The sequence below is a fragment of the Rhinolophus sinicus genome, chromosome 8, assembly GCF_057876585.1.
Source record: "Rhinolophus sinicus isolate RSI-liver-muscle chromosome 8, RSI-T2T, whole genome shotgun sequence".
NCBI lineage: Eukaryota > Metazoa > Chordata > Mammalia > Chiroptera > Rhinolophidae > Rhinolophus > Rhinolophus sinicus.
Genome location: NC_142508.1, coordinates 37,929,968 through 37,951,788, shown reverse-complemented (window position 1 = coordinate 37,951,788; position 21,821 = coordinate 37,929,968). Strand labels below are relative to the sequence as shown.

Here is a 21,821-nt window from a genome sequence, read left to right as displayed (position 1 = left end):
AAGGCCTCCCTGGTAAATGGTGTGAGAAAGTGAGCCCTGGGGAGATCTGGCTGGAGAGCAGTCCAGACAGAGGGAACAGCAAGCCCAAAGGCCCTGAGGCAGGAGTGGGCCTGCTGTGTGAGGACCAGCAACAGGCTAGTGTAGCTGTAGTGGAATGAATGAGGAGGTGAGGGTGGGAGTGAGGCAGATAGGGAACTAGGATCAGGTCACACAGGGCCATGTGGGCAGGTCATCATGGTCCCAGTTTGATGGGACAAGATAAAGAGAGGCAGAGACAATTTATTTTCAGTGAGCCTGGAGCCCCTGGAGGGTCCTGAGAGGATAGATGCTGACTCAGGTTACAACAATCTCTTTGCTGCTGAGTGGGGGCAGGGGCAGAAGGATAGGATGAGACAGGCATTTATTCCTTCCGTAGCCTCCTGAGACCTGATTAAATTCTCCTCTAGAGTTGAACATGCTTTAGTCTGTCCCAGTAATTCCACACCTGGTAGCTCCCGAATAAAAATATAAGAATAAAGTCACCAAAATAAGGTTCGTAGCAGCTTTAATCATAATAGCCCCAAACTAGAAACAACCCACAGGCTCATCCACAGAAGGCATAAGTGTGTGGTGGGGCCTTAAACCAGGGGAAGCCACAGCAAGAAACAGGGGCGACTTCAAGGGCTCCCAGTGGCATGGAGTAATGTTACACATGTTAAGCTCAGCAAAAGAAGCTGGACACGGGCACACGCCACGTGATTCCATTTATAGGAAATTAAACAACAGGCAAAACTAACCTAGGTATTAGAAGTCAGGCTGGGGCTCCCCCTTAGTGGGGAGGACTGGAATGGACCTGAGGTGGGTTCTGTGGGGCTGAGCTTGAGCTGGGTACTGCCTCCCAGGAACTGTTCAGCCTGTAAAAATTCACCCAGCTGTCCATGCATGATGTGCCCACTTTTATGCACGACAAAGTTCAAAGTTTTTTTTCTCCTCAAAAAAATCCGATATTTAGGGCAGTGAAACTACTCTGTATGATCCTGTAATGGTGGATAGATGTCATTATATATTTGTCAAAAGCCATAGAATGTAGGACACAAAGAGTGAACCCTAATATTTCTCTGCACTTTACTTAATAAGAATGTATCAATATCAGTACCAATTATAACAAAGTATCACACTAATGCAAGAAGTTAATAACAGGAAACTGGGAGCAGGTAAGGGGATATATATATAGGAATTCTCTGTACTTTCCACTCATTTTTCTGTAAACCTAAAACTGCTCTTAAAAATGAAGCCCACTCAAAAAATCATAAGCAACTAAAATAGATAAAAGAAATCCCCTTTATAGGTCAAGTCATAGATTTCCTCCATATTTAATGATTTTTGTTTCCCTTCTTCCAGGAAAGAAATGGAAATAATATAGGGTGAGACTGGAAACATATAGACCAATGTGGGGAGAACTGACATCTTAACAATATTGTCTTCCAGTCCATGAACATAGTATATCTCTCCATTGATTTAAGTGTTGACATTCTCTCAGCAATGTTTTGTCATTTTCAGAGTAAAGGTCTTTTATCTTTTGCTACATTTATCTCTTAACTATTATTATACTATTGTAAATAAAAAATTTTTAATTTCATGTTCCAATTTCTTGATTCTAGAATATAAACATATAATTCTTTTGGTTGGATTCACTGTAATCTCTGTAAACTCTCTCTATCCTGTGAAATGTGTAGCTCAAATTTCAGGTCACTGGTTTTTAGGTTTAGCTGGGCTTCTTGGAGTCTGAATCTGGTGCAGGGTCAGCTGGATAGGAGTTTCTATAAAATATTTGGCATACTCCCCTCTCTGGCTCTTTTCCAGGACTTATACCTCACTTTCCTGTTGCTGTGGTGCTTCAAGCTAGGAAGACTGGATTTTTTGCTTGGTGTTTTAGCTGCCCCTCATGGCACAGACTACAATCTGCCCCCATGCTAAAAGCTGTGTACAAATGAGAAACTCATTCACTGCCTTTCCTTTTCTCTGTTTCAGTTCCCCTCATTTCTGCCTGCTTTTGTCCACTTTCCAGTGCCTTTAGTTCATTGTTTTCTGTTTTATCCAGAGTTTTTAAGTGTGGGAGGATTGGAATTTGAATCCAAGCCTGTTTGCTCCAAGCTTTTAGTTATAATATACTGCCCCCTCATGGCTGAAGGAGAGCTGGTTTATGAAGAAGTAGGGCAAATTTGTGGATTAAAAAAAAAAAAAATCAAAATAATATTCACATATAGTACAAATTACTTGTACAGAACAACTTGTGGTGGGAAGCTGCCCAGCACTTTATCACCCTTCGGGCTTTTCCCCATAAGGTTTTCATTTTTAAATCTTTTGCTCATCTTGGCATTATACTCACAGGATACAAAATTCTAAATGTACAAGATGCTATATGCTAAAAAGGAAGACTTTCTTCCACCAAATTTACTTCCTCACAGGCAGCCAGTGTTTCTTTCCAGAAAGAATTTACACAGATTTAGACAAATACCTACCAATTGTTTTTCTTCTTTTTAATGGAAATGATAGCAGATGACTAACAATATTTTTACCTTTCTTGTTTACTTTTTTTGAGTCAGAATTCTCCGATTTAAAATTTTAATTAATTTTTTTCATTAAGGTAACTAAGAATACGTTTTGAAGACTATTTCAATTCAGTCCACAAAGAATGTCTTCATTTCCGTTGTCTGTTTTTTAAATGCTGAGTAATACTCCTCTAGATTTAACCAGTTCTCTACTGACTGACATTTAGATTGTTTCTAGACTTTTCTCTTATAAATAATATTGCACAGAAGACACTATCACATGTGTCATGTAACCACCATTATAAGCAAGGAAGGGGGGTGAGGTGGAAGAATGGGGGAAAAAAAAATTCTCATGCTACCCCGGCTTTGTAGTCAGTCCCTCCCCATCTTCTGGCAACCAAGGATTTTCTCCCTGTTCATATAGTTTTCTCTTTTCCAGAATAAATCTCCCCATTTAAAAATCCTAAGTAATTGCAATTGTCTTAAGTGCTACCTGTGGACCTGTTGAGACTGGAGCTACTGGCAGGAGTGCCCCACCCAGGATAAGCTCCAGAATGCCCACTTCTTGCTCTCAACTTTAGACCAGTGCCTAGGGAAGACTGCTGGGAAAAGACAAGATTTGTTTCCCTTTCTGTCACTTCTCTTGCGTAGGACTCTTGCTGCCTCTTCTTTCTACCTTTGAAACGTTAAAGGAAATCTATTTCTTGGAGCCAGGACCTTGACACACACCCCACCCCCTTCCCGCAAAGGGCATGGCCTGTGAATAGAACAAGGGATTTTAGTTCCTTGTGGAAATAAAGGTGCAAGATTGGACATCCTTGAATTTTGGGGGTAGTGGGTGGTCTGTATCACACATGAACAAGATTGGAGTCCTTGAGGGGCTGAGAGAAAAAACTAGGACTCAGGGGTGGTTGAGGGAGCTTGGGAAAGAGGATGAGAATTGGGGGTGTTTAGTGGAGGATGATTTGAAACTCTGGGTATAAAGATGGAGAGGTTTGTGGGGTAGCAGTATAGGAATATTTGGGGAGAAAGGGTATAAAGGATAGTGGAAAGGGTAGGCCCAAGTCTGGGGGCGTGTGTGTGTGTGGCAGGGTGTCTCTGGAGGTAGCTGACCTCTGGGTGAACTTGGTTTCTGCTAGGGCCTTGAGCCATGGGAGTTTGGGCAAGTTGTATCTTCTCAGCTTTGGTGGGCTGTTCTGGGAAATGAATGTAAGCATCCCTGTTCCAGGACTGTGGCAAAGATTCAAGGGTCCAGAGGGCAAGGGTTCCTTGAATGTCAGTAGCAAGTGGGCCAGTTAACAGGGACAGGAGGCCCAAGAGTGGGGTGTGGGGGCTCTTAGGGACCAAGGAAAGTTTGTAGAAGTGTCTGAGGGAGCAAATGCTGGATTTGGGGGCTCCCCAGGGTGCAAAGATGACACAACAAACCCTCCTACTGAAACATTTCCCTGTAGCCAGATTCACCACCCGGTCTGCACCAGATAGGGGCTTCACCAAAACGTGGTCAAGGAAACTTCCTGGTCCTTAGATGAGATCTTTTACTGAAATGAAAAAGACAGATTCCGTGTTTATAGTAAAATAAGACCAGGTCTTATATTGATTTTTGCTCCAAAAGATGCATTAGAGCTGACTGTCTGGCTAGGTCTTATTTTTGGGGAAACACAGTTGTATATGCCCTGAGATCTCACTTTGGTTGAAAAAAATCGTATGTGCGCACCCAGAGAAAAACTTGGAAGGATAGGACTTAGGTATCCTCTGGGAGGCAGGAATGTTCTTTATTTTTTTAATCTTTGTTTGACTATATGCTCTAGTTTTCCACACAGCCCAGCGATGGTTTGGTGATTCAACGGTTATTAAACACAAAGTTTTAAGGAAGGTCGACCAGGCAGGTGGGCTCAGATCTCTCCCTCCCTCTCCCCTTGCTTTGCAAAGTACTTTGCTGCCTCCTGGCCTTTGCACTTGCGGTTTCCTGTTCCTCTTCACCCTCCAGCAGGCAAGTATTGGGGGAGGGGGTCTGGCCACCTTCTCCAGACTGTCTGCTGATTGGTCTCTCTCACAGCACATTATTTCCTTTAGGTGTGTTATCACACTTGACTCTGGGAGCGATGTTCATGGACATCTCACCAGCTTTAAACTTGGCATAACTCTAAAGGATGAGAAGGGGGACTATTTAGCGTTTTAAAGTGGCGCCTTCATATGGTGGCAGCTGAGACTTCGACCTCTGGCCACTTAACCAATTTTAACGCTGTGCATTTGCGTTCAATTTAGATTTTAGTCTTAACGTGAGACCACATTAAATACTCTTAGCCCACGCTTTCAAATTCGAGTCATTCCAGCATACCCCCAGAAAGCTGTCTGCGCAGCGGGGAGCCTCCTCTCCAGCTATGACCCCAGGGCTTCAGCGCGAATGAAGGCACCGCACAGCCAGTCGCTTACAAGCCTTTATTTGGTCTCCTGTTCACTCAGGCCTGCATCACTGGTCGCGACTTTTCCGCCTGCAGCTTCACTCCAGAGCCTGCGAAGCCCGTGCCACCCTGTGGGAGTGGGGAAGACAAAGGTGAAGGCAGGCTGCGGGCTGGGCTGCAGGTGGCATTGTGGGTAATTCTAAGCAAGACCCAGCAGGACCCAGGCAGGGAAGGGGCAGGGCCTGGAAGGGGCGGGTCTTCTGGGGGAGGGCGGAGCTTCAGGGGGTGGGTGTCCAGGAAGGTGAGGGAGCGGGGTCTTGGAGAGGGGACTGGAAGAAGGCATCCTGAAGAGGCCCTGCTCACCCGCTGCAGCACGATGATGTCCCGGTCCGTGAGTTTCTCCCCATTCACGGGGTCCACCATGTCCTTCCGAATCAGCTTCTCCACACACTCAAGGGTGACTACGGACCCACTGTGGGGAGGGTAAGAATGGGGACACCAATCAGAGGCACCGCCTTGAGAGGGGGAAGCACACCCCCAAGCCTGGCCCCTCCCCACAGGTCTCCGTGTTGTCCCCCACAGGTCTCCGTGTTGTCCCCCACAGGTGACTTACGAGGGCCGCAGAACGGCGCATGGCGTGGCATTGCTCAGGCTGTCACGGGTCACAGCGCACACGTAGCGCTCACTGCGTGTGATGAGCCCCACGCGGTCCACGGAGTCATCGAGCAGCGTGAAACGCACGGGCGTCAGGTCTGACATGCGCAGAGGCTTTCCGGACATGGGGCACGTCACGGTGCGCGACTGCGAGAACCAGAAGGCAGGGTCAGCAGGTAGGTCTGGGCCAGGTGCAAGTAGGATGGGGGTCCCTGTGAGGTTGGGGAGGGTGCCCTAGGGACAATGGGGGACCCCGGCCCTCTCTGGCAGAGTGGCCGCAGGAGCACTTGTTGGGGGTGCTCACCGGCTTCTCCAGCTTGGTGGCCTTAGCCTCTGGGGTCAGCGATGGGATCCAGAAGCTGGGCAATGCTTTGTCTTTGTCTTTGCCTGTGGCGCCAGTGCTGGGACCAGGTTGGGTATCATCTAAAGGGGGAGAGGGGTTCAGATGCTGCACCTAGGGAAGTACCAGGTCCTGGGGGACCCCCACCTCCATGCAAGCCTGCTCCCCCTCACCTGGGCCATTCCCTGAGGTGGTCTTGGGTGTGAAGGGGTTGAGGGGCCGGCTCACAATGGCTGCCTCCTTCTCCAGGAAGCCCCGCACCTGGTCCTTCATGGCAGCCCGCTGCAGCTCTTTCTGTTCCTCTCGCCGGGCACCTCGCTGCTTCTCATAGGCCTGTAGGCAGCCGGGGAGAAGTGAGCTAGGCAAAGGCCCAGGGGGCTCTGCTTGTGAGCTCAGCATCAAAATCACCAACACAACCTGTGCCCCCCTCCCTCCTCCCTATCACCTTCATTTGTCGAGCTATCTCCTTCTTCTGGTGCAAAATGTACTCCAGGATTGCCTCACGCTCATACAGGTAGCCATCTGGACTGCAAAGGAAGGATGGGATGAGAAAACATGGGCCTGGCCCGGGCCACACAACCAGGGGTTAATAATCGCATGCTAAACATCAGCTCCCGGCCCTGGGCACCCACTGACTCACTCAGTGCTCGGCTTAGCACTCTGAGGTGATGGCACTGTTTTAACTCTCCTGGCTTTGTAATATGCTCTGACGTGCAGGGAGACTCTTGTGAGGAAAAGGGTTACTCAGCAAGCCTGGCTTGTCCAAACCGTGCACATTCCAAACAAACGACTGGCCCGTGGTGGGTTCTGGGAGGGAGCCTCTAACCTTTGGAGTGTTCTGCCTGATAAGAGTTTCTTTTTGTTCACCTGGGGGTCTTGGGCCATATGGTATCAGCTTGATCTTTGGAGGGGCTGGAGACCAAAGTCAGCCACATGGGCAGTCAGCCATACCTGCATGACCAAGCTCCAATAAAAACCCTGGACACCAAGGCTGGGGTGAGCCTCTCTGGTGGGCAGGACTCTGTGCGAGCTGTCACACATCCTTGCCAGGAGGATTAAGTGCTGTTCCTGCAACTCCACTGGGAGAGACAACTGGAAGCTCGCACTGGGTCTCTCCTGGGCTCTGTCCCATGTGTCTTTTCCCAATGTTGATTTTAATCCGTATCCTTTCACTGTAATAAACTGTGACTATGAGTTAACAGCTTTGCTGATTTCTGTGAGTTCTAGTGAATCACAGCATGTAAAGGTGACCTCAGGGACTCTGAACCACAGTCTACTCTCATCACTCTCTTTATAAAATAGACCTGTAATTGAACACATATTTAGTCACTGGACTAAATACCTTATACCCAATATGTCACTGAAGCCTTTGCTGGAACAGACGAGACAGGTAACGGTGAGTGTTCCACACATGAGATGTTATTATGGGCCAGGCAATGTCCGAGAGCCCTCCCCTCTATTACAATTGTATTCTTTTCCACATCCCATGAAACATACCTGGGTCATGGCCCCGTCTCAAATGAGGACACTGAGGCTGAGAGGTTACTGGCTGGCTCATAGCACCCTGGCTGTGCAGGTGGTCAGACACCACCCCCCTTATAGCCCCCTCCCTGTGGTTCCCTTGCTCTTGCCACCCATGTTCCCAGCTCACGTGACAACAGGGTCATGGCAGGGCTGCAGAGAGAGGCAGCAGCAGTCGAAGTCCTTGACGGCATCCCGGCTCAGTCGAATGTTCTGGGTCCCGTAGCCTGAGGCCGCTGAGAACAGAGAAAGGCAAAGGGATGGAGGGATAGGAGACATGCCCCTCTCCAAACCCCAAGAGAGAGGCACAGAGAGAACTTGGAGGTGAGGGGATTCAGAGAGAAACAGGTGGTCAAGAGCTTGGGCGATATCACCCACAGGAAGGCGTTGCTCCCCAGAGGGTAAATGACAGACTCCCTAGGCTCTGTGACCAAACTCAAGTACCTAAACTTCTCTGGGCCTCAGTTTCCTTCTCTGGAATATGACCATGACAACAGTGACCCCTTCCATGGAGAATTAGATGATCACATACAGAGGCACTAACGCAGTGCCCTCCACATGGTGGTGGGTCGGGGGTGGCTGGTCACGCGCGCTGTCACTTCAGTGTTCATGAAGCAGTTGGGGAAAAGAGGCATGCACAGAAAGCACAAGCAGAGCTTCAGAGTCAGATGGTGACCGAGACACATTTCTACCCTGCCCCCAACCCAGTACCTGTGTCCTTCTTCTTCTCATGGTAGGTGTAGACAGCCCCCGCTGTGCAGTTCTTGCCATGCCGTGTCATCCTGGAGGTAGGAAGGGGCAGTTGAAGGGCTGTGGTGATCAGAAGGAACCGATACAGGGAGGACTAGACCTTTATGGCTCTCAGAGCTGATCTGCACCCCCAGATGGGAAAGCTGGGCGTGGGGTGAGGGAAGACAGTTTTACCCATGTTAAATGCTTAAGAAATTCCTACGCATTCCAAAAAGGAAACATCATTTTACCTTGAAAAGGGCCTGAAGTTTGCTTGTAGAAGTGGGCGTTAGCAGGAGTGTGCCTTGTGAGTTACTGTGAGGTGGAGGAAAGAGAATTAGCTGTAATCTGATGGGAATTTCTAGCACCAAAAGAGGATGGGTGTGGCTCCCCACACAAGCAGGGAACTGAGGTGCCTGGTTGGTGTTCAGGTTGCATGTGTGTATGTGCTTTGTATGCCTACATGTTCATTTCCACTGAGTGCAAATCTCTAGGTTCACTTAGTCTTTCTCGTGGATGAATTCACAAGTGGACAAAAGTCAAATTTGCTGTATACTCAAATCCATCCCCAATGTATCAATCACACTAGAACAAGTTCTGAGTTTTCAAAAGAAGCATCAGAGCAGAACTGACTGTATGTGGAACTCTGGCAAATCATCATGAAAAAACCAGCTACCCCAATAGGAAAACAAGCAAAGGAGGATACGAAAAGATGCTCAAACTCTCCTCAAATGAAAACTACAGTGAGGTCTTATTTTACACCTAGCATCAGGCTGGCAGACGAAACTTTGAAAGCTGGATAAGACTAAGGTTTGGTGGGGACATGGGGTCGGTCATGGGAACCCTTGAGCGAAGCTGGGGGGAGAGTGAACAGGGTCAGCTGTCCTGGAACACAGGCTGGTGGTACTTCAGCAAAGTGGGTGTAGGCACTTCTGCACCTGGTATACGTGCCCCAAAGACATTCTCAGAGATACCCACAAGGGAGCATGTACAAGGATGTTCACAGCAGTGTTGTTTACCCTGGATGGGAGCCGAAGGCAACTAAATGTCCCTCCCTGGGAGAATAGATAGTGATTGCCCATCATGGAGACTATCCAGACGTGAGATGCAACTGAGGAGATGTGTACAAAGAACATCATGGATGGATCTTAAAGACACAATGCTGGGTGAAAAAAGTAAGAAATAAAACAAGATCCTTAACAATGTACATGTGCACAAAATGACACAACTTAAAGAACACCTACAAACAAAAGGATTCACATATTAGAATGGTTGCCCATGTAGGGCAGGGAACTCACTAGGGGATAAACAAGAATAAATACATGAAACAAGGAGGGGGGCATATAGATCAAGATGGAGAGGATTAAGCAATAGGACCTTCTGCCTGGGCTTGAGTCCAAGGTTGGCCCCTGACTCGCTATGTGGCTCTGGACTGGTGATCTCCTTTTTTTGAGCCCCAGTTTCCTTTGGTAAAAAGTGGGGATAACCAGGGGGATCTAGCTGACAGGACTGGATTGCTGTGAGAACTCAATGAGGCATGCTCAGAGCATAACACACAAGGGGTGTTCAGGAAATACAATCTCCAGCTCTTGGGGTGCAACAAAGATCCAGAAGGTGGGGGTGTGGAGTGGGTGTAGGGATGTGGGGGGCACAACCAAGGGCACCAAAATGTAAAAAGTAACTTCATCTTTATTTTCCCCTTCTGGTCATTTTCAGAAACTTGCCTTTCACTTGGAAAACTTGAAACACAAACCTCTGTTTGAGCTATGGATCTCGCTCGCCCCCTACTGGAGTCTCCCTCCCAAAAGCCAATTTTTATATAGGACAGATGCACGCGCCCTGCGGTTTGGTGCGCTTTTGACAGCTGTACACACCTTTGTAACCACTGCCTCAATAGCGATAGAGAACTTTTTTGTATCACCCCAGAAGTGACCACTGCGCTGCTCGCAGAAGCTAACCTTGGTGAAACACCCGAACTCAACCCACAGTCCCCTCCTCCAACTTCCCCTCACCCCCCAAACTTTTGAGCAAGTGTCCAGAACCTTCTGCCTCCCTGGCTCACCCGCCACGGGCTCCTCCGCTCCGGCCCTCTGGCTTCTGCCCAGCACCCCCAACTGCTACTCACGAAGGTCGAGTTGACCTCCTCATGGACAAATTCCCCACTCTATTCTTAGTTGTCAACTGCCTTGACCCTCTGCGGTATTTGGCACTGAGCTGCTTGTCTGGTGGCCAAGAACAGGGTATTTCTATGTCTTTGGCTTCACGGACCTCGACATTTTCCTCCTGAGAGAGAGGAACATCTAGAGAGGGAACGCTATTTATTTGTTTACCTTGCCAGGAAATAATCTCAAGGAACACTGCCTGATCCGTGACCACATGCCAACTCTCCGTGCCCCATCTCATCAGTGGTCCAACCTCAACCACCCTCTGAAGTCCGTCCCATCACCATCTCCGACTTTGCAGATGGGCAAACTGGGGCTTAGAAGTGAACCCATTTGCCGAAGGCCATGGTTCTCAAAGTAAGGTTTAGGGCCCCTGGGGGTCCCTAAGATACTTGCAGCGGGTCCACAAATCTATTTCCATGACACACAATGACTTTTCCTTTGTCCCTTTTATTGTCATGAGTGTGCAGTGAAGTTTTCCAGAGCTGTGTGATGTGTGGGCGTGTCATCACTCGGAAGACTAATTGTTTGTGTGCTCGAGCATCCCTGGGTTTTAAAAGTATCTGTTGTCACGATAAATGAAAGAAACCAGGCACAAAAGCCACATTTGTTGATTCCATTTAAGTGAAATGTTCAGAATAGGCAAATCCATAGAGACAGAAAGCAGATTGGTGGTTGGCACAGGCTGGGAGAGAGGGGGATGGGGACTGATGGCTAAGGGGTGTGCCGTTTCTTTGGGGGGTGATGAAAATGTTCTGGAATCAGAAAGTGGTGGTGGTTGCACAAAATAGTGAACATACTAAAAACCACTGAATTGTACACTTTAAATGGGTGAATTTTATGTTATATGAATTATTTCTCAATAAAAAATTTCCGATAGGGCAAATCCTGGTAGAATTCACACCAACAAAAGCTCTTTGGAGGCCTCAATGATTTTAAGATCCTGAGACCAGAAAGTTTGAGAACCACTGGCCAAGGGTCGAAGGGTTAGCAGGTGGCAGTGCCAGGATTTTGAAACTCCAGAAGCTGAGCTTTCAGTCACCGCGATACACTGTCTCCTCAGGAAGGCCAATTTCAAAATAGAAAATAGAACTAGTGCCATCTGCTGTTACTAGTGCTTTGGAGAGGACACATCAGAGTAATATCAATTATTCTTTATCATCATTCTCATTTTACAGGAGAGGGGGAAAAGCTCATAGAATCCATCTCCCGGCTGGGAAGTGGCAGGGCCAGGATTCGAACCCAAGCAGCCAGGCTCTGGAGCTGCCCTCCAAACCATGCGGCAACTGTCAGTCTTCCCAGTAAGGTCAAACCTGAGAATTTCAATATTTGTAATAAAGTCTTCAATTTTTGCACAAAGTATATTTTACCCTTGAAACACATCTCAATTCAGACACTACATTTCCATTGGAGAGACTTGTCCTGTATTGAGGTTTCATAAAATGTACAGGTATAAACGTACCCTGGTTGTTCCCAACATACTTAAAAGTTTCTTGAATCAAGTACTGGTGCTTAAATTTAAATGAAAGAATTAAAAAATTCAGTCCCTCAGTGGCACTAGCCACATGTCAAATTGCTTCATAGCCTCTTGGGACTGGTGGCTACTGTACTGGAGAGCGTGAACGGCGTGGTGCTGAGACAGAGAACATGAGCACAATACCATTAACACATTAATAATTCCTTAACGTCATCTACTGTCTGGCTGGTGTTCAAATTTCCCCAGTGTCTCCCAACTGTCCTCTTTTTTTTGCACTTGCTTTGTTTGGATCCTAAAATAGTGGTTCTTAACCCCTTGGTGAAGTCAACAATTCCTGAGACCCTAAAAGTGCTACAAGCCTCTCTCCCTAGAAGGTCATCCCAGGGGGCAGAGGCCGCTGTGGTACAGGAACCTAAAGGGCTAACTACATTCAAGGAAATCACAGAGAGAGGATGTGTTGGAAGTGGGAGAGAATTCCCTAAGAACAAATGCAAGTGTCTGAGATTTTCTATTAATAATGGCTGATATTTATTTAACAGGCTCAATGAACCTGGCTCAGTTCTAAGCCTTTTACACATATTAACTCCCTCAAATTCCACAACAACCCAAAAGGTTGCTACAAACAAGGAACAGAGCCATGGAGAAGGTGCCCCAGGTCATGCAGCTGGGGCTTGAAGGCCCAGGTACCCACGTCTGCGGCCTTGACCATCAGTTGTGCTGCCTGGCTGCAGGCAGCCTCAGGCACTGTGCTGAACTCAACATGGAACAGGGTAGCTAGTGTGTGCCTGGTCCTTTCCCCTGGAAATCCTGGCCCTTTCCTCCTCCCAGGCTCCATGGAGGAGTCGCCTCTCTGGGAAGCCTGACTCTTCAGGCTGAGTTAGGTGTTCCTTGAGCTCTGATAATGTCCTGAGTTATCTCCATTATAACTGCCACTTCTCAGTATTTCCCTCCGGACTAGGAGCCCCAAGAGGGGGGCCCAGGTCAGACTCCTGTCTGAGGGGCATCACTGCCTGACACTTGGGGGCTCAGAGATGTCACGATGGGATCAATGAACGACTTCCAAAGCCAGGGGAAGTGTGTAATCCATGAACTGCTCACACAACTAATCAACACATTAATCACAAAAGCACTAAAAGAACAGAAATGATCATCATATCCTTCGAACATTTATGTACCAGGCCCCGTGCGAAGCACTTCACAGGTCTGAACACACTGTCCTCGTGACAACCTCCAGAAATAGGTTCAGCCCAGTTTACAGGCGAGAAAACAGATGCCCAGGATTAACTGGTCTCTTCCTCAGTCTGTTTCTTCACAGACCAGCTGGAGTGAGTTTTTCAAAATGGAACTTTGATTAAGTCACTCCCTTCAACTGCTTCTTGGACATGGCTCATGACAAAAATCCAACTGCTTAGATAAAAATGTAGGAGGCATGAGAGAATTGGAAAAACCATCATTTTGCAACCTCTGATGACATAGTTGATTCAGGCAATAATTGTCGATGGAGGCCATTAAAGGAAAGAGTGATGGGAAATGGATATTCTCAGGATGCTAATACTTGCTAGTAGCTTTACAATGGTGGGTTTGTGCTGTCCTGATTTGTATTAGTCTGCTAGAGCCATCAAAACAAAATACCATAGACTGGGTGGCTTAAGCAACAGATGTTTATTTTCTCCCAGTTCTGGAAGCTGAAAGTCTAAAATCAGGGTGCCAGCATGGTTGGGTTCTGGGGAGGACTCTCTTCCTGGCTTGCATATGGCTGGCCATCTTCTCACTGTGTCCTCACTGGACAGAAAGAGCCCTCTCTGGCATTTCCTCTTCTTACGAGGACACCAACTCCATGGATGACCTCATTTAACCTTAATTACTTCCATGAAGGCCCTATCTCCAAATAGTCATGTTGGGGGTTGGGCTTCATCATATGGATTTGGGGGGAGAGGACAAACAATAAGTCCATAAAAACCACCTGAAGCCCCCATTAATCTCACCATCCCTGAAAATGGGACAACCAGGCGTTACACAACATGAACCTACCAGCACTGAAGTAGTCATGTCAAAATGGATGAACCTAAATTGAATTAAGCCTTTAGATTTAATTTCCTGATTCTAGAAAGTCAGAGGATATAGTAGGGATCGACCAAAAAGGACCAGATAAGAAAGACTTTCCACTTCGCAGGCCATATGGCACCTGTCACAACTTGACTCTGCCCTTGTATGTGAAAGCAGCCATGGACACTATGTAAATGAATGGGAAAGCTGTGTTCCAATAAAACTTTATTTATGGACATTGACATCTGAGTCACATATAATTGTCACAGGTCACAAAATATTATTCTTCTTTTGATTTTTTCCAATTATTTAAAAATGTTACAACTATTCTTAGTTTGCAGGCTGTACAATAACAGGTGGTGGTTGTAAATTATATATCTGATAAAAGAATTGTATCTAGCATATATAAAAAGTGTACAACTCGAAATAAAAAGACAACCCAATTCAGAAATGGACATAAGGATTGGAATAGACATTTCTCCAAAGAAAATATACAAATGGCCAAGAAGCACACGAAAAAATGCTCCACATCATTAATCATTAAGAAAATGCAATCAAAACCACAATGAGATACCAGTTCATACCCACTAGGAATGACTAAAATCAGAAAGTCACATAATAACAAGTGTGGAGAAACTGGAACCTTTGTGCACTGATAGTAGGAATGCAAAATGGTGCAGCCACTTTGGAAAAGACTGGCAGCTCCTCAAAAGGTTAAACAAAGAGTTAACATTTGATTCAGCAATTCCACTTCCAATGGAAATGAAAACATGTCCACACAAAAATTAGTGCACAAATGTTCATAGCAGCATTATTCACAATAACCAAAAAGTTCAAACAACCCAAATGTCCATCGACTGATAAATGGATAAACAAAATATGGTATAGCTCATACAAAGGGATATCGTTCATCCATAAAAAGAATGAAGTGCTTATCGATGCTACAACATGAACGAACCTTGAAAACATGCTACATAAAAGAAGCCAGACAGAAAAATGATTTCATTTGTGTGAAATGTCCAGATTAGGTAAATCCAGAGACAGAAAGTAGATGAGTGGTTGCCTAGGGCTCGGGAGGGGGAGTGACAGGGAAAATGGGGAGTGATAGCTAATGGGTACAGGGTTTCTTTATGGAGCAGTGAAAATGTTCTAAAACTGATAATGGTGATGGCACACAACTCTGTGAATATACTAAAAACCACTGAATTGTACACTTTAAGTGGGTGAGCTATATGTTATGGGAATTATATTCCAATACAGGTGACTTTTTAATTTTTTTCAAGGCCAGCAGGATTTGGTTTTGGTCTGCTGATGTCTGGCAATGAAAACTACGTGAAAAGCAATTACAAAGAAGCAAAAGGACAAATCCAGATGGGGGATGAGCAACAGAATAACAGACCCAGTTTCTTCAGGGAAATAATTACACCAAGAAAGAAACAGTCGGATGGAGGGGAGGCTGCTCTAAATCAAGAAATTTAAGACATTGAGAGACAACTGGATTATCAAAGTCCTGTCCCTGTCTCCCTCAGGACCCCAGAACCCTAGCCCGCAGCAAGTCGATGCCAGCAACACTATCCCTCCACCACCTGGAACTCACCTCACAAATGTTTCCTCCTTCCTTGTCTGATTCTTCAACTGTGCCCCTATTCCGGAAAGGAGCTCTGTTTTCCCTTTTAGCTCCGCTCACTTCCGCGCGACCGGGAGAAACCGGAAGTAGAGCTGCCCCTAGTTGTGGAAGTACTTCCTCTGGCTTGGTAAGTCCTCTCTTCTTCTCTTCCTCCCTCCGGTAACGTGAGAGACCGGTCGAAGGTTCCGGTTAGTGAAACTGATGTGACTATGGGGCACGCTTAGTATCTACTAGGCGTTTCCCGGGGCAGGCGATTTCCTTGTACCCAGGCTTCGCGTCTCTCCAAGCCTGAGTTTAAGAACTAATCACTTTCCTCAGAGATTGGGAAGCCGACTTCCCCAAGTATATCATCCACTTTTCTTGCTGTAAGTTAAGAGACAATTGAGAAGGGACAACTCGTCTGTCCCCATTTTATAAACGGAGCAATTGAGAAATCAGAAGTCAAAGCCGTTCAAATCACCCCAGGAAACAGGAATTTATTACGGCGTACCCTCCTACCCCCGGGGACCAAGGCATACAGTTCCCGCCAGTTTCTAGACACGTAGATACCTGGATATCTGGAGTCCTAGGCATTTATTTCTCTAGCTCGGCCGGGCGATCTCCCGCTGGGGAAACAGAGAAGGCGCATATCCAATCCCCTAAGTCCCCCCACAGTGTCGGGAACCCTGGCCTCCCTGTGGGGCTCCGGACCTTCATCATAAGGTCCCTTTAAATACTTTGTCCCTTACCTGAGTTCCGCCCAGGACAGGTAGTCGCAAACCCCGCCCCTCTGCCAGAAACCGGGATCTGGCCGATTACAGAGAGCGGGAGCTGAGCGAGGCACCCCCTCCTTTCTTTCCCCTCCCCTCTCACCTGCCTCCTTTCACAGCTGGCCGCAGCTGGCCTTGGAGGCCCGAATAAGAAGGAGGGGACTGTGTTTACACGTCTGGGCAGGTAAGTGAATGTCCCTGGAGGCAGAGCCTGGTTTGGGGACCTTGGCGTCCTGGCCCCCTGCTCCTTTGGGTCCCAGAAGTTTGGGGGGGTCCCCAAACCCAGGAGTCTAGGGTCCTTGCCTCCTCCTCACCCAGGACCCAAGAATATAGGCTCCTGCACTTGCCTCTCCTGTAATCTTTGATCTCTGTGGGTGGATGTGGCAATGGGTATAGAGAGACCAGAATCTGTGTAAATTACTAGGAAGGAAAGGATCCTGATCATCATTGTACATGTTTATGAACACCTACTATGTGCCAAAACCATGCTAGGGGCTGCAGACACAGAGGGGGAAAAGATAAGCTCCCTGTTCCAGTCTCTGGAGTCACACTGCGTTTGTTAAAATTCTGCTTTTGAATCTCGCAGACCATATGACCTTGGGCAAGTTCTTTGACCTTTCTGTGCCTCAGTCTCCTCATCTATAAAATGGGGGTAACAATAGCACTGCTGTGAAAATGACACTGAGTTGATATAGGTAAGCTACCTTGAACAGTGTCTGGCCCAGAATACAGGCTATATCAGTGTCTGTTATTATTATTGTAATTCATGGGCCACAGAGTCCAGTCAGGGAGAACTTGTCTTATTCCTTAGCGGCTGAGGCACTTGTCACTTATACCACACCTGGTTCCAGGTGTCCACAAAATATGAGGGGGCACCCCTCTCTGCTGCTGCTGTATCTGGGATTGACAACCTGCCTGGACACCTCACCCAGTGGGGAACAAGACCAAGGTGAGTATTTGGGGGAAGAGCTGGTGTCCAGGCACTGGAATCCACCTTCCCCTGATCCCAGAACCCTTGCCTCTAGTCCCCTCCTACCCCAGGACCCCATAGCTCTTTGTCCCCTTAGGTTCAGGTTCCTCTATGTCCCTAGTCCTCCATTTTTCTGTCCCTCATGTCCTTTGGGCCCAGAAGTCTTCCTGGACTCCCCAGAGGCCCAGAGTTTCCTGGGCAGCCATAGACGGATTCCGAGAGCCAATCACTGGGACCTGGAGCTGTTCACTCCAGGGAACCTGGAACGGGAGTGTTATGAGGAGAAGTGTTCCTGGGAAGAGGCACGGGAGTATTTTGAAGACAATACTCAGACGGTGAGGGCCCGGGGGCCCTGGAGTCCCAGTGTCTTCTCCAGGCCCAGAGTGTGGGGGAGGGGGGGCGTGTCCTGGCCCTCAACTCCCTCTACCCTTGGGTTTCAGAAATCAGGGTGGGCTGGTTTGGGGCAGTAGAATCTTCCATTTGACAGCAGTCTTTCCGCTTTCTCTACTCCTACCCCTTGAAGAAGCGCTTCTGGGAGACATACATCTACAATGGCAAAGGAGGTGAGTGGGGGTGCCAAGCCCTCTTGTTCTGTGCAGCTAAGGCAGCCCCTTCCCATGGAAACTGAACCAACACTGTCACTTCAAATTGTGTGCTCCCTGAGTTCCTAGAGGTAGTTGTTAAAGGAGTCCCCTCCTTTGAGACTAGAGCCCTTGCCTGAAGAACCCACCACACCTTACTGGAAGAGGTCCCTTGTTCCCAGGAAGGGGAAATGCAGGGGTAGAAGGAGGAATTACTATCAGGCCTCAGGTCAGAGAGGCTGGCCCACCTGAGCCCCTCTTTGGAGTCCAGAGCCCCAGCCCCTTCTGCAGCTTGGTTGCTAAGGGGGCTTTTCCCTAGAAACGAGGCCTGGTCAAGCCAGGCTGTGGGAAGCCTGTGCAAGCCTGGCGTCCTCACCTGACCAGTCCACCCACCCGCAACCCGTTTTTTGAGTTCTGAGGCCCCATCATGGCTGCAGCCTTGTTGCTAAGGGGGGAAGGGCTGCTCGTTAGCAACAAGGCCCTCCCATGCCGGACCTAGGAAGCTGGAAGCACTACCTGGCTATCTTCCCCTCCCCCACAGCACCATCCCAGCTTCAGTCTGGTTGCTAAGGAGGCATTCTCCTTAGCAACTACACCTAGCCAAGCTCAGGACCCAAGGCCTCGTACCCACCGGAGGAACATTCTCCTCCAACCCCCCCCGCCCCCCCCCGCCCCCCCCCCCCCCCGCGCGCTTCCAGGCACCAGACGCCCCACCCCCTTGTAGCCTGGTTGCTAGGGGTGGCTGTACCTTAGCAACAGGCCCTAGGTCTGGGCTGGAGTCCTCAATTGGAGCCTGGTTGCTAGGGGAGGTAACTGGGTTGCTAGAGGCCTAAGGATGCCTGGTGGCTCCTTGAATCCACCTGAAACGTGTCAGGATGGGGAGGGCCTGGCTTCTCAGTGCAGCTTTTTGCCAAGAGGGCTAAAAGCCTGGGGTTTACTGTTTGTGAAAAACTCTCCACCCCAGCGGCAAGACTTAGCAAGGCCTCAAGTCCTAAGTCCTCCACACACACCCTCACCATTTTCCTCAGACACAAAGCCTTGGATTGATAAAAGGACTGCACCTTAGGAAAGGGGCCACATGAGTTCTAGACACCCAGCAATCTGTTACTGTGGGGAGGTCCCTAAATTCCTCCATTGATAAATGAATTTTTTCTAGCCTTCTGGTAAATTCCAAAGCTTTCCTGTGGGTTCTGCTCTTTCTTCATAGTTGAGACCTTGTCCCTCAGTGGCCTGGTTGGGAAAAGGGGCTGCATTCCAGAGGGGGCAGGTTTGCCAGACAAAATACAAGAACCACCCCCACCCCCTTCCTGAGTTAAATTTCAAATACACATGAATAATTTTTTAGTATAGGTACCATTGAGTATATGGGATATACTTATACTAAAAAATTATTCATCGTGTATCTACAATTCTGTGGGGTGTCCTATACTATTATTTGTTAAATCTGGCAATACTTAGTGTGGGGGTCTCAATAGTTGGCTATCTGACTTCCCCACCCTACCTGTAGTGTGTAACCTGCAATCTTAGCAGATGCTTAGGAGGGTCTTGAACCACGCATGTCCAGGGAGGGGGCTCCATCATCGTGGAGATACATCTAGTACCAGATGAAGTTATCACAGTCTCTTTATGCATTTCATGTCAGTGAATTTTTGCAACCTGTCAGAGAGGGGTTTTCATCCCATTTTACAGAGCAGGAAATGGAGGCTCAGAGAAATGAGTGAGGTGAGTTTCCTGAGGTCACATAGCTAGGAAGTGACCCTAGCTCTGCCTTGGTTCCTGGCCAGTTCTCCTTCCTTAGGGGAAGGGCATTTGGATGTTGGGGTGGGTGGCACCCCCTGAGGCAGTGATTTTCCCCACCTTCCCCTCACTGCAGGGCATGGACGAGTGGACATAGCAGGCTTGGCTGTGGGGCTGACATCTGGCATCCTGCTCATTGTCCTGGCTGGCCTGGGAGCCTTTTGGTATCTACATTGGCGGCGGAGCCGAGGCCAGCAGCCCAATCCCCAAGAGTAAGGGGGCTTCTGGGAGAAAGGGCTGGGAGCTGGAGAGAAGGGTGAGCAGGGGAGGGAGGAAGGGTCCACCTAAGGAGCTAGGCAAGGATTGGGGACAGGTGGGCGCCAATGAAAGCTCTGAGGAGACAGTCACATGGAGAGTGAGTCTGTGAGATCATGTTTCTAGTGGTGGCATCTGTCTGTCTGACTATATCCCTAGTACCTGGCACATAATAGGTGCTCAATCAGTATTTGCTGCCTGTCTTTGCAGTACCAGGTTTCTGTGTGACTATCACTGTGGATATTGTATTTTGTGAGGCTGCAGCCTGTGGTCTATGGGTGTCTGTGGTATATCAGTTTCCGTGGTGCAGCGTGTAGCACATGTTTGTGTGTGTCTGTAGGAGTTGCCTAGGTGTATCTTTCTCAGTCACAGGGTCTAAGAGGGTTCTTGAGCGTCAGTCTTGGGAGTATAGTGGGTCTGGGGTTTTTTAGGAAGAGTTTATTATAAATGGGTATCTGTGTTGCATCTATTTCTGTGTGTGTCCACATGCCTCTCTGCAGGGCCATCTTTTTCTCCATTACTCAGTCTGTATGTGGAGCACATGTTTCTGTGAATGAGTCTGTCTCAGCAGTTGTTGCTTTCTGAGTATGCCTGTCCTTATACATCTGCCTGTCATTTTGAGGTGCTTTTCTGGGTGTCAGGTTGAAGGTGACCCTCTTTCTCCCCTGTACATCTTCCTTCCACCTCTGTTCTACCATCCTCAGAGTCTCTCCCCAAATCCTCCCTCCTCCCAAGTCTCTCTATCCTGTAGGTTTCCCCTGCTAACTGTGCACCTTCTGTCCCCAGGGCCGAGCTCATCAGCCCTCTAAGTCCGCTGAGCTCTCCGGGCCCGCCGACGCCCCTGCCTCCACTCCCACCCCCAGGCCTCCCCACTTACGAGCAGGCTCTGGAGGCCTCTGGGGTACACGACGCACCTCCGCCCCCCTACACCAGGTACGGGGCTGGGCTTCGGCTCGGGGGCGGGGCACAGAGGGGAGGGCACTGCTGGAGGAGGGGCGTGGGCTCAGGGGCGGGACTTGGAATTTTGAGGTTATTATTCGAGGCGAGGCTTGGCGAGCGGGGGCGGGGCATTGTGCAATTGTCTGGGGGCGTGGTCCAGCGTTGTGCTTGTAGAGCATTAGAGGAAGGTGGGTCTTGTGCCCAAAGGATCCGGGATTGGCTGAGACGCCCAGGGCGGGTCAGAATGGTCTTAGTTGAGGGGGGGGAAAAAAGGAAAAACAGCCCGGTCTTTGACTCCCCACTGTGCCCCTCCCCATACAGCCTCCGGAGGCCTCGCTGAAGAACTGTTTCGGAGCCGGGGTTCCCCGAACCGTGCCCCAGATTCACACCGGATTCCGGAAGCCCCCAGGCCTCTTAAACTGCGGAGCTGAGCTTGGGGGATGGTGGGAGTAGGGGTCGTCCAGCCCGAGGCCTACCCTGGCACACGTGTTTCCGCCGCGTACGGATACATGCTTGTCCCCGGCGAAAGTGTTCCCGCGTCCCGGCCCCTCGCGGGCCCCCAAGCTCTCCTGACCTTGGGATACCCACCAGCCCCACCCCTGGGGTAGGCGTGTCGTGGAAACTCGGACCCAGGCGCGCAGGCTGGGTGTGCAGACTCGCGTGTGACCAGGTTTGACACGGCTTTTTCCCTCCAGAGCCACGGACAACGCACGCGCAGAGACTCGCCCGTGCACACGCATGTCTTCATGCTCTCCCCGTGCGCGTACAGGGGCTCTCTGCAAACCAGGAACAGGGTGGGGGGCATATTTGCAACCGTGCTCGGTGGGGGCAGGCTCTCTCATTGCACCCGGGGAACTGGAGTTGAGCTCTTCCCCTAAATAAAAATCCTTTGCAAAAGAAACCAAAAAAAGTGTAACAATGCAAAAAAATAAAAACCTTAAATAACTGAACTGTGATTCCAGGAGCGTCTGCGCGTGGTGGAGTTAGCTTTCTGTACAAATGTTGCGCCCTACACCCCCAGGCTCTGCTTGCGCTGTCTCT

General features: G+C 48.8%; 2 protein-coding genes across 6 annotated transcripts; one reads left to right on the top strand and one right to left on the bottom strand.

Moving 5' to 3' along the window:
- Nucleotides 1–4,277: 4,277 nt before the first annotated feature.
- Nucleotides 4,278–15,666, bottom strand: NOSIP (nitric oxide synthase interacting protein). Of its 3 annotated transcripts, XM_019741519.2 has the most exons (11): nt 15,460–15,666; nt 8,429–8,492; nt 8,160–8,230; nt 7,579–7,684; nt 6,373–6,454; nt 6,101–6,260; nt 5,892–6,010; nt 5,547–5,734; nt 5,297–5,405; nt 4,965–5,062; nt 4,278–4,674 (listed from the first exon to the last, which is right to left on the bottom strand). In XM_019741519.2, the coding sequence occupies exons 3-10, from the start codon at nt 8,227–8,229 to the stop codon at nt 4,991–4,993; spliced, it is 906 nt and encodes a 301-aa protein (XP_019597078.1). In that variant the 5' UTR covers nt 8,230; nt 8,429–8,492; nt 15,460–15,666; the 3' UTR covers nt 4,278–4,674; nt 4,965–4,990. The 3 variants fall into 3 exon arrangements, with proteins under 3 accessions (XP_019597078.1, XP_019597077.1, XP_019597079.1); XM_019741518.2 differs by lacking the exon at nt 4,278–4,674 and having other exon boundaries at nt 4,957–5,062; XM_019741520.2 differs by lacking the exons at nt 4,278–4,674; nt 8,429–8,492 and having other exon boundaries at nt 4,957–5,062.
- On the top strand, nt 15,551–21,730 carry PRRG2 (proline rich and Gla domain 2). 3 transcript variants are annotated; one of them, XM_019741521.2, is made up of 8 exons: nt 15,551–15,616; nt 16,358–16,422; nt 17,090–17,187; nt 17,368–17,543; nt 17,732–17,771; nt 19,663–19,798; nt 20,628–20,774; nt 21,102–21,730. In XM_019741521.2, the coding sequence occupies exons 3-8, from the start codon at nt 17,103–17,105 to the stop codon at nt 21,118–21,120; spliced, it is 603 nt and encodes a 200-aa protein (XP_019597080.2). In that variant the 5' UTR covers nt 15,551–15,616; nt 16,358–16,422; nt 17,090–17,102; the 3' UTR covers nt 21,121–21,730. The 3 variants fall into 3 exon arrangements, with proteins under 3 accessions (XP_019597080.2, XP_074172193.1, XP_074172194.1); XM_074316092.2 differs by lacking the exon at nt 15,551–15,616 and adding an exon at nt 15,684–15,854; XM_074316093.2 differs by lacking the exon at nt 15,551–15,616 and having other exon boundaries at nt 16,243–16,422; nt 17,371–17,543.
- The last annotated feature ends 91 nt before the right edge of the window (nt 21,731–21,821 follow it).

Bases quoted from the DNA above. Each gene is read 5' to 3' on its own strand.
- NOSIP (XM_019741519.2), bottom strand. From the start codon at position 8,229: ATGACACGGCATGGCAAGAACTGCACAGCGGGGGCTGTCTACACCTAC. The intron at 6,011-6,100 runs GTGAGGGGGAGC...CTCCCCCTTTAG, and splicing joins CACCTCAGGGAATGGCCCAG to ATGATACCCAACCTGGTCCC. The intron at 5,735-5,891 runs GTGAGCACCCCC...TGGTTCTCGCAG, and splicing joins CCACCAAGCTGGAGAAGCCG to TCGCGCACCGTGACGTGCCC.
- PRRG2 (XM_019741521.2), top strand. From the start codon at position 17,103: ATGAGGGGGCACCCCTCTCTGCTGCTGCTGTATCTGGGATTGACAACC. The intron at 17,544-17,731 runs GTGAGGGCCCGG...TACCCCTTGAAG, and splicing joins TTGAAGACAATACTCAGACG to AAGCGCTTCTGGGAGACATA. The intron at 17,772-19,662 runs GTGAGTGGGGGT...CCCTCACTGCAG, and splicing joins CATCTACAATGGCAAAGGAG to GGCATGGACGAGTGGACATA.